This window comes from Rousettus aegyptiacus, unplaced genomic scaffold (genome assembly GCF_014176215.1).
Source record: "Rousettus aegyptiacus isolate mRouAeg1 unplaced genomic scaffold, mRouAeg1.p scaffold_m13_p_2, whole genome shotgun sequence".
Classification (NCBI taxonomy): domain Eukaryota; kingdom Metazoa; phylum Chordata; class Mammalia; order Chiroptera; family Pteropodidae; genus Rousettus; species Rousettus aegyptiacus.
Window position 1 is genome coordinate 156,241,899 of NW_023416295.1, and position 10,849 is coordinate 156,252,747.

At 53.1% G+C, this 10,849-nt stretch overlaps 1 protein-coding gene across 2 annotated transcripts; it reads left to right on the plus strand.

The window, feature by feature from the left end:
* The first annotated feature begins 929 nt into the window (after positions 1-929).
* LOC107519817 (PILR alpha associated neural protein) lies at positions 930-7,584 on the plus strand. Of its 2 annotated transcripts, none has more exons than XM_016162872.2 (6): positions 930-1,082; positions 3,268-3,327; positions 3,592-4,103; positions 4,885-4,966; positions 5,724-5,945; positions 6,300-7,584. In XM_016162872.2, the coding sequence occupies exons 2-6, from the start codon at positions 3,311-3,313 to the stop codon at positions 6,319-6,321; spliced, it is 855 nt and encodes a 284-aa protein (XP_016018358.1). In that variant the 5' UTR covers positions 930-1,082; positions 3,268-3,310; the 3' UTR covers positions 6,322-7,584. The 2 variants fall into 2 exon arrangements, with proteins under 2 accessions (XP_016018358.1, XP_016018359.1); XM_016162873.2 differs by lacking the exon at positions 930-1,082 and adding an exon at positions 1,262-1,562.
* Positions 7,585-10,849: the final 3,265 nt, after the last annotated feature.

Consider the following 10,849-nt stretch of genomic DNA (forward strand, 5'->3'; position numbering starts at 1 on the left):
AACAGGAAAGTGTGGTGTCCTAGAAGCACAATCCAAATAAAACGGGAATGCGATAGAGGTGAATGGGGTGGGAGGAGGTAAGGGGGGGCAGGGGAAGCTACTTTTGCTAAAAGAGGTTAGGGAAAGTCTCTCAAAAGCGGTGACATTGGATCTAAGTGAAATAGTAATGAAAAGAGCGAGTCATTGTGAAAACCCAAGGAAAAACATTGCAGGCAGAGGGGACAGCAAGTGCAAAGGCCCTGTGGCTCCTCCAGTTCTAGGAACATAGATCAGGTCCAGTGCAGCCGGGCATAAAGAGTGTTGTTAGAAGAGGAAATCAGAGAGCTCCTAGAGGCTGGTCATATAGGGCCTTGTAAGTCATGGTAAGGAGTCGGATATTCTGAGTGCTAGAAAAGCCGAGTAATGAGGCTAAATCTACTTATTTTAAAGATCTGAGTTGTCTTCAAAAGAGTGTATTGTAGCAGGGGCAGAACAGAATTAGGGGTTCAAGTTACTGGGATAAAACAGGATAGTGTAATATTTTCACTGCCACTTCCACCTTGATCTCCGGGTACTTGACACTCTCGACCAGGGGCGAAACTGTTGGGGACGCAGAGCATTGGGTGACTCAGAATCTCAGAAACTGACTTAGGTGACCATGGGTGTCCATAGAGTTGGGGTGAAGAGAGGAGAAGCCCGCCATCGGAACCCAGGAAATCAGACGGTCGCTCATCCTGCGCTGCCCTCTCCAGCCCTCCACCTGGGAATAGCTGGTTGTGACTCCCAAGCCGCGGCAGCGGCAGGGTTAAACCGTGCGTGGCCTACAGGCGGGAGGGGGAGAGGCGGAGACCGAGCGCTACGAGCTGCCGCGCCGAAGCCAGCCGAGCCGAGCGCAGCCCGAGCCGAGCCGAGTGGAGCCGAGCCGAGCATCTCCCGCCGCTGCCGCCGCCCCGCGCCCCGGGCGCCCGCCCCCCACCCTCTCCAGCACCCCGCGGCCGGCCGAACCCCCGACCATGCCTGGTGCCCCACCTGCTCCAGCGACCCGTCAGCTCCGCGCAGACCTGAGCGCCCGCAGCTGTCGCGCCGCCGCGCCAGGCATGCAGGTGAGTGATAGGGACCCCCACGCCCCCACCCAAGGGAGCCCGACCCTGCTCTTCCCGACTCTCCGGCTTTCGCCCCCGCTTCTCCCCGCTGGGTCCCTCGCCCGGGCTCCAGCCTTAAAGCCTCGAAGCGCTCTTCCCCGCGGTGCTTTCCATCCCTCCTCCGGTTCCGGCTCCATCCTGCTCTCCTAGCGCAACGGCCACTGTCCCCGCGGCTGCCTCCATTCTGCCTTTGGCTCAGGCTCTTTGCATCCTCCTGCTTCGGGTTCCTTGCCTGCTCGAGGCGCTCCCTTCCTCGGAGTCCCTTCACCGACCTCCTGGTCCTCTTCCCCCCACAAGCCCCCACTGTCGCCGCTTTCCAGCCCTGTGCCGGGAGCGCGTGCCTGTGGGAGGGCCGAGCTCCGGGCTGCGCTGGAGATGGGGCTGGGATCCCCTACCCCATGTCTCCCGCCCCACCCCCAGCTCGTCTCCTGCGCACAACAGGTCGGTGAGGCGCGAGGAGAGGGGTGGGGGTGGCGCGCCAGCCTGGGGACTGCGGGCTTCCTGGAAGGGGTGGCTGAAGGAGGTGCGGGTCCAAGGACTGGAGTTGACGTCGGTTGGGCGGGGGTGCACAAGGCTGAGAGGCAAGTGAGTCCTGGAGTCAGCTGGCCACAGATGTTCCTGCGAGTCTTTTTCCACTTCACTGGTTCGCTCCTACACTCCTTATTCCCTCCCTCCAGCTTCGTTCTCTCCCCGGCCCCCTCGCCCTTCTTCCCACCATGCCCCCATTCCCTTCTCTTCCCATAGCTTCATGTCCCTTCACATCGGAAGAAGCAATTTCCAACTCCTCCATCTTTGCGGTTTCCGTCTTGGGTCCCCAACCTTTCTTCTTCTCATTTTGTTCTCAGTCTTACGCTCGCTCCTTTCCCATTTCTTTCCTCTCCAACCTTGCTCTTCTCTACCCCTTGCTCCCTTCCCTTTCCACGGTCTCCACTTCCCTTCGTACCTGGACCTTTTCCTCCTTCTCCTCCTGTCATTCACGCTTCTTCCCCTGCTTCTGTGACCCCTTTACCCTCAGTTTCCCTCTCGTGACCTTTAACTTATCCTGTTCTCCCTTCGGCATCCTCCGAGCTTCCAGTCTTCTGTACCCACCTCGCTTCCCAGGCCATTCTTTTTCAGGACAGACTCCTACCCCTCACCTGGTGCTCCATGCCTGCTTCCTCTTCACCTCTCTCCCTTCTCACTCCTAACCCATCTTCCCTTTCTGGGTCTTTCACCCCTTCACATCTCTTCCCCACTGCCCACTTCTCCATTCCCTTCCCCAGATTTTTCCATCTTATTTCCTGTTATTTTCTGAGTACATAATGTACAGATTTAGACCCAAAATCTAGAGGACACAGGGTGTCACATCCTCATTGACTCTGGGGAGGTTGGCCCCCCTGGATCCACTATCCTCAACCCTGAGAACGTTTTTCCTCTTTCAAAACCAACCATCCCAATTCTCCCAGGACTCCTTACCCAAGAGAGCTACATTTGAGGAGGTGGCCTCTCCCCAACTCCATGTCCCTTCAGAAGGCACCTATATATTTGGATAATTAACCATTGAACAAAAATTATATTCCATCGTTTTTCTTATACCCGTCTGTTTCTTTTCTTCCATCTCTCCATCTCCTATTCCCTCTCTCCTGAAGATGCAGATTCCTAGGGCCAGTCATTAAAGAAATGCCTTGGACTACAAGTGGGGTGGGCAGGCTGAGATGCTCCCCCTGTGCACATGCCACACACATTCACAGACTCACACACTCAGATTGACTTCCTTTTCCCTCCCCCACTCTCAGACTCCTTCCCTAGCGGTAGGTGCTCAAGGAATCACAAGGTTCTTGGCTCTAAATTAAGATCCAAGAAAAGCTTGGAGCTGTGGGCAGAGGAAGTGAGAAGGAAGCCAGTCCTAGAAGTGAGAGTAGACCCTGGAGTGGGGAGGTAACAGGGACCTGGGGAGTTGTAGAGAAGGGCTGGGGGCTAGACAGGGAGCCACCCTGGGAGTTCTTTTCCCCAGAGGATATTCAGCAGCAGTGGATCCTGGGTAGCAGCAGCACAGCTGGCAGCTGGCAGCCTGGGAGGGGAGATGGGGGTAGACTTGGTTGATGCATGAGCTGGGGAAGTACACAGGGCAGGGTGGGGATGTGACACAACCCCTTCTCTCCCCCAGTAAAGGCTGAAAATCTGGGTCACAGCTGAGGAAGATCTCGGACATGGAGTCTAGGATGTGGTAAGTTTGGCAGAGCAGAGGGACCTTGGAGTTCACTTTCCCTGAGGTCTTGGCCTTTTCCCTGCTCAGCCCACCCAGGGCCTTCTGTCTTGAGGGCTAGACCCTAGGGAAACAGGAAATGAGGCTGAGTTTTCCCAAGGCCCACCTGCTTTTGCAGAGAAGCCTGGACGGGGACAGCTGGGGATCTCTTGCATGAGCCTGTCCTCCTCACACATAGGCCCAAGATGGGCTTCTGTCTCACCCTCTTTTTCTCCCTTCTTGCAGGCCTGCACTGCTGCTGTCCCACCTCCTCCCTCTCTGGCCACTGCTATTGCTGCCCCTCCCGCCACCTGCTCAAGGCTCCTCCTCCTCCCCTCGATCCCCACCAGCCCCTGCCCGTCCCCCCTGTGCCCGGGGAGGTCCCTCAGCCCCACGCCATGTGTGCGTGTGGGAGCGGGCACCCCCACCAAGCCGATCCCCTCGGGTCCCAAGATCAAGGCGGCAAGTCCTGCCAGGCACTGCGCCCCCTGCCACCCCATCAGGCTTTGAGGAGGGGCCACCTTCATCCCAGTACCCCTGGGCCATTGTATGGGGCCCTACAGTGTCTCGAGAGGATGGGGGGGACCCCAACTCTGCAAATCCTGGATTTCTGCCTCTGGACTATGGTTTTGCAGCCCCCCATGGGCTGGCTACCCCACACCCCAACTCAGACTCCATGCGGGGTGATGGAGATGGGATCATCCTTAGAGAAGCGCCTGCCACCCTGCGGCCATTCTTGTTTGGGGGCCGTGGGGAAGGTGAGTGGGAATGGGAGAGGCTGATAGGAATATGAGCGTGGGGAGGCTGGTCGAAGACTCAAAAGGCAGCAACAGAGGCCTTGTCTGTTATCTTCTTCTGCAAATGTGTCAGGCACTATGCTGGCACTGGAGGCAGAGATGAAGATGCGTTTGAGTCCTTGAGGAGCTCAGGTCCGCTGGAGAAGACAGATGTGTAAACACTTGGGGATGTCAATGTAATAAGTGCTGTACTAGAGGTACACACCGCATGTTTTTAAGAAAAGGGAGAGACTGCTTCTGTCTGGGGATCAGGATACCTTCCAAGACTTGACGTTTGAGCTGGACCTTGAAAACGGAGTGGGTGTATTCTGTGCAGAAGAACACCATGGATAAAAGGATCTCCAAGGTGACATCTAGGCTCAGGGAGTGCAGAGACAGGGCCAGTGGTTTAGGGGTAAGGCCAGGGCAGAGATGGACATTTCCATTCCCTGGTTGCTGTACAGAGAGAGGGGTTCTCTTTTACCTTGGAGCCCCCTCCTCATCACATGTATACAGAAGGTTTGGGAAAGTGAAAAAGGATTTGGGAGGAAAAGGGCCAAAAACTCCAGGGGAAGTTGATGAATAGAATAAAGGGGTGGGGGGTGGGGGTGGGGGTGCTCCAGAAAGAATTGGGATTCAAATGTGAATTTAGATGGCAGCCCTCCTCAAGCTTAATGAACCTGAAGCCTAGTCCTGTTCCAACCCCCTCTCCTGCAACCTCAAGCCTCAAGCCTCCCTAAAACCTTCTTCCCACCCCAATCAGGTGTGGACCCCCAGCTCTATGTCACAATCACCATCTCGATCATCATTGTTCTCGTGGCCACTGGCATCATCTTCAAGTTCTGGTAAGCTGGGGGAGGAGGGCATTGGTGGATAGGGACTGAATGAACTATTTGGCTGGAAGGAGGGAAGGAGCAAAGGAAGCAATTTTGCTGGGGTGGGATAGGAAGTGGTAGATTAAGGCAAAACCTGGGGAAAGGTCTTGGGTCAGGGAGACAGTGAAAAATCAAAGCAGATTCATTCTCCTAGGGAGCTACAAAGAAAATGAGAGAGAGAGGGGATTATTTATGTTGGGGGAGGGGAGCTTTGGTGGGCATCCCTTGTCCCCATTTCCTCCAAGACAGAGAAAACTGACCCAGTCTGCAGAATATCTTCTTCAGGCTGCCTGGGGAGGAGGGAGCAAATCCGGAGGGTTTTTTGCATACATTTAATAACGGGTCACTCAGTCCTTCACACTTTACTGAGAGAATCATTAGATTAAGGTGTCCAGGTCATTAGCTGACTTTGAACTAGAACTAAACCTGCCAAGATACCTGCTGAGAGAAATGGCTCTTCTGGGTATGCATGGGGGAGGATGCAATGCTACCTATTGGTGGGGAGGAGGTACTAATTCTAGGGATCTTAACCAGGTTGGGAGGATGGGGCTGGGTAGGGGAAGCCGTTTTATGGACACATGGTCTTAGGAGATTTGGTGTAGAGGCCAGTTTTTCTGCTGTAGGATATTAGGGGTTCCTAAGGGAGGCTGGGGGTGACCAGCCCTGCAGGCCCAGGATGGGGGCTTCTTAAGTGTGTAAGAGAACCTCTTTCCTTCTGGTGCACCAGCTGGGACCGCAGCCAGAAACGGCGCAGGCCCTCAGGACAGCAAGGTGCCCTGAGGCAAGAGGAGAGCCAGCAGCCACTGACGGACCTGTCGCCAGCTGGGGTCACTGTGCTGGGGGCCTTTGGGGACTCGCCCACCCCCACCCCTGACCATGAGGAGCCCCGAGGGGGACCCCGACCTGGGATGCCCCAGCCCAAGGGGGCTCCAGCCTTCCAGTTGAACCGGTGAGGGCCGGGGCAAAAGGATGGGAGGGGGGAGGGGAGGCCATTTAGGTCCTCGGAGCTGTGGTTGGGGGTACTCCCTCCTAGGTAGATGGGCAGGAGGTAGGCCTGGCCCTTCCAGAGCTCCTGGCTCTCCTTCCCAGCCTGGTCTCTGGCCCTCTCAAGGGGCCTGGACCCCTCCTCCCTGGGGGAACCCCTCCTTCTCCCACTCTCTGTGGATCTATGTCCTGTTCTCATGCTGCCATTATCTCCAGCTCTGCCCTCTTAACCTCGATTCCCTTTCTTTGTCTTGGACTTCCCTTTCAGTTTTGGCTTACCCCTTGGTTCCTGACTGTGCCCTTTCCCTCTTCCTCTCAGGATTCCCCTGGTGAATCTGTGATACCCCCCAAGGTTGGGGTGCCGCCAAGCAGGAGGCCAAGGGGCCGGCACAGCCCCCATCCCACTGAGGGTGGGGCAGCTGTGGGAGCTGGGGCCGCAGGTGCTCCTGGCTCCTGCCCTTGCACACCACTCTGGAACACTCACTGGCCCCATAGGCAACCCTACCCACTCACCCTCCTTCAAGTAGGGGACCTCACATATTTGTGGCTTCTGGTCCCCCATCCCCACCCTTGCACACTCACATGAAAGCCTTGCACACTCACCTTCACCCTCATGGGCCACTGCGCACACTCATGCTCGTGTACAGCCCGTCTTCGGCACCCCCTCCTATCCACCTCTCTCCCCTCTGCTGACCCTCACATTCTCCCTTTTGTTTCCCATGCTTCACTTTCTCTTCCCACATTCCATGCTCAGCTTCCTCAGTGGTCAGAGGGCGACTTGACCGTCTCCTCTCACATGCATTTCCGGGCCTCATGCTGTGGTGTTGTGTGTCGTGTCCACTCTCTCCCTCATGAACGCCCACTGATCTAGTTTCTGTGGCTCCTGCATGCTGCCCCAGATGTGGGTGGGAGGTGAGCTGGGGGCCCCTCATGCCCCCATATGTCATAGTCTCATCTTATTCTATGTCATGGGTTTTGCTGTCACTTCCATCTACTCCATGGGCGCTCTCATTACCCTGAGGGCTCCCCCATAGGAACAGGGGTAGTGAGGCCCCACACTTCTCCCCACCCACTGCTAAATTCTATTGTATGGGTTTTGGGGAGTCATCTGCTGCACTACATGAGAAAGGGGCTCCCATTTGCCCTTCCCTTCCTCCAAAGCCCCTTTCGTCTTGTCTGTCCTGCCTGTCTCTGTGTGTCACTCTCTAGAATTCAGAGCCCCCCCCAGAGCTAGTCCTCCACTTCCCAGCCTCCCTGAGGGCTTCCCTAATTCCATGGAGGCTACCAGGGACTGGAGCTAGATGGTTCAAGGCCATTGGGAGCTCTGCCTCCCAGTCTACCCCTCCCCTTCCTGAGCTTCCTCACATCCCTCCTTCCCTCCTTCCCTCCTTCCTTTGTTCTTCCACTCTCCCTCCTTCTGCCTCCTCACCTCAGATTTGTCCCTACTTCTCATTTTGTCCCCACCTTCCTTCCTTCTTCCTCTCTTACCTGGCTCCTATGCTGTGATATATATTTTTGTATTATCTCTTTCTTCTTGTGGTGATAATCTTGAATTCTTGTGGGATGTAAGTTTCAAAATTTTCAAATAAAGCCTTTGCAAGATACTCGAGTCCCCTGGTTCTGCCTTATGATCCCTGTAAAGAGGACAGAAGGAGAGGCGATAGGCAGTCAAGAGGAAGAGTAGGATAGAGTGGGGGAACCTCTCCAGACCCAATGTGACCTGGCCTGCTCTGACCTGGAGTAGGGATTCTGGGGCTTTAACTTGGGACTAAATGGAAGAGAAACTAAGGGAGCAGTCCTGATCAGGAGCAGCTGGAGCAAGAGAAACTGGAAGAGTGGCTGGCTTGTTACTTGCCAGTGAAGGTCAAGAGAGACCATGTGAAAGGAGATGGGAGTAAAGGGCAAATCACATAAAAGGACGGGAACAGAGCAAGCAAGAAAAAGAAACAGAGAGAACTAATAAGACCAGGTGGATGGCGAAGGGTGAAAGAAGAGAAAAATGAATCAATGGGAAAGAGACAAACGAGAGGTACAGGAAAGGGAGCCCTGCTTGGTTTATTTTCAGTCATGCTCCCTAACCTGCCCCCATCCACAGCTGCCCCCCAAAGGCTACGAAGCATTAGATGCCCTGTGGTTAACTCTCATTAGCTTTCCCCACTCTGCCCTCTCTGACAGGGTGGGAGTGGAATCAAGGGGTGTTTCTGGGGGAAGGAATGCAGGCTGCCCAGCTGGGATCAGTCACCTCTGAGCCCCCAATTCTAGGTTTGGCTCTTGTAACAGCCCTGCAAAAGCCTACACATCAGCCTCTCAGCTGTTGCTAGGCTCTGTTGCCATGGTAACCACCCAGGTCCCATTTCTCCCCCCACCCCCATCTGTGCCCCACTTGCTCCCTGGAAATGGGGAGCTCCAAGGAGGAGAGGAGACTATAATGTGCGAGGAGGCAGTCTGGCCTGCCCTGGGCTGTGTATGACTCCATGTGTTTATCTTTGCAGCTTGCATTATGAATGTGCATGGCTTGGTAGGTGTGTGTTTTAGGTGTTGGGGAGCTTGATCGTGTACTTAGGGAAGTGTGGTGAGTTCATGCAGTGCACAGTGGTGAGTGGGGAGGAAGGAGCTTATTTCTCAGGACCAGAGCAGTGTGTGCTTTCCGGACATCAGATTCCCTAACCCTAAGAAAAAGACAGACTGCTACAAAGGAAGGAAGCAGAGCGGGACCAAGAAATGATGAACCAAATAAAAGCAGAGGTGCAAGACGAACAAGCTGCTGAGGAGGCTCTGAGGCAACCCAGCCGGGCCCGAAGAGGTCCCAGCCTGCAGCTGGTGGAAGAGAGGGCTGGATAGAAGCTGAGGTGCAGGAAGAAGTGCTGATGGGAGGCTTGGGGCAGTGAGGAAGGGGTCCAGGAGGATGGCAGAGGAAGCCTCGCTAACCTTTCCCTTCTTTGCCCACAGGAATCGAGTCCTTGTCAGGTGTGTGGGGATGAGGGTGGGGGAGGAGCACTGGCACAGAAAGGGAAGGAGCTCAAGTGCCTGGAGAGCACACCCAGCTCTATCACCTCCTGCAACTGTCTCTCTTCAGAGGGACAGCGTGACCCTGCAGCTCATCCATATGCAAAAGGCACACATGAAGGCCCCTAATGAAGAAAGAATTAATTATTCCCTGATTAGACTGCTGTTTTTCTAAATTTAAATACATTCAAATACACCAGCAAGACATTGGAAATCCTCACCTGTTTCCTCTCCCTAAATGCCCTCTTTCCCAATGGAAAGTCAAATGGGAGACACAGAGGAGAAAGGAGAAATCCTAGTCTTCTGAGTTGTCCTAAAGGAATTACCTCAAAGTAAATCACATTGTCACACTAACCAGAAAGAGTCCTGAGGCCACAGGGAACAGATCCTAACCTTTATCTCTCACAGAGTTGAAACTGAAAATATGAGGCCTTGGGAAGTCCTTAGAAAACTGCAAATAGTGAAGCAGAGAGTCACTGCATAGTGACAGACCAAGAATATAAACAACGGCCATACTACTCTTTCGGTTCTTGGAGGCCGCACATCATAGGCACTAGGGGGATCAGTGTTTCTCATCACCGTGCTTTCTTCGCTTCCTGATCTGTACATCTAATGACTCAGCCAGGCTTCTCTTAAGCATTTTTTTTCTGGAATGATTACCATTGTAGCTCAGACCAAACCAGGGAATGGGGAAGCCCCCAGGAGGAGGGATCTCCCAGGCAGAGAGCTCAGGGCGTGGAAGTGATTCAAGATGGTAACAGAGCGCCAGCTGGAAAACCCCAGGCTAAAATTAACAGCCCTCCTCCCCCTACGCCCCACATTTATCTCTCTAAAGCTTTTCTCTAAGGAGTTCATGGAACTTAAACCTTGCTTCTTATAACAAGGGCAGGAGCACTTGGAGACACTCAGGCCCAGGGATTGCCACTTAATGCAAACCAGAATAGAATAAGAGGAGTACCAGGACTTATAGTGATTACTACTATTTTGCTCCCACTTTTTTTTCTCGGCCCCCAAAGTCAAGGTTTCTTGAATGATCGATCTCTAACTCATTCAGCAACTAGGTCTGGTCACATCTGAGTCCTTAAGATTCTTATCCTGCCAACTGTTGCTACTAGGTTAACACAGACTGAGTGCAGAGCCCAAAAATGTGATAAAAAGAGTATTTTATAAAACATATGAACAAAAAAAATGAAAAAAATACCATTACAAGCCAAAGATCCATATCTTCTATTTAAGCAATTAAATTAATCATTTATTTTTAGGTGTTCTTTGCTACTTTCTTGCTGTGTCTTTGGGAAAAATCACTTAGATCTTCAGTCTTATTTTCATTATCTGAAAAATGGGCATCATGGTTATTTCTATTAGGGTTATTTCGCTTTCTAAGCAAGTGGCTGTTACTGTTAATAGGAGGCACTTTGATCCTCTGTCTGTCAAAACAGCTGAGTCCAGAGGGATTTGGGCCAGATCAGGGTGCAGGCCAGTGGCAGCATTCATTTACTCAAATAATATATAGTAAGTAGTCTCCCTTACCCACGGGGGATATGTTCTAAGACTCCCTAATGGATGTTTGAAACCTCAGGTAGTACTGAACCCTACATATACTATGTTTTTTTTTCCTGTACATATATACTTTTTTGCTTAAAGGAAGCGCTTTCCAGCTTTTGCATTACCAGCATCACTATTCTTGTGCTTTGACACCATTGTTAAGTATAGTAAGGGTTACTTGAACAAAAGCACTGTGATACCTCAACAATCAATCTGATAACTGAGGTGGCTACTAAGTAACCAATCAATGTTTAAGGAATGTATACATCTTAGAGACGGGGGGACAAAGGGAGGAGTCATCCCAGGCAGTGCGGGATG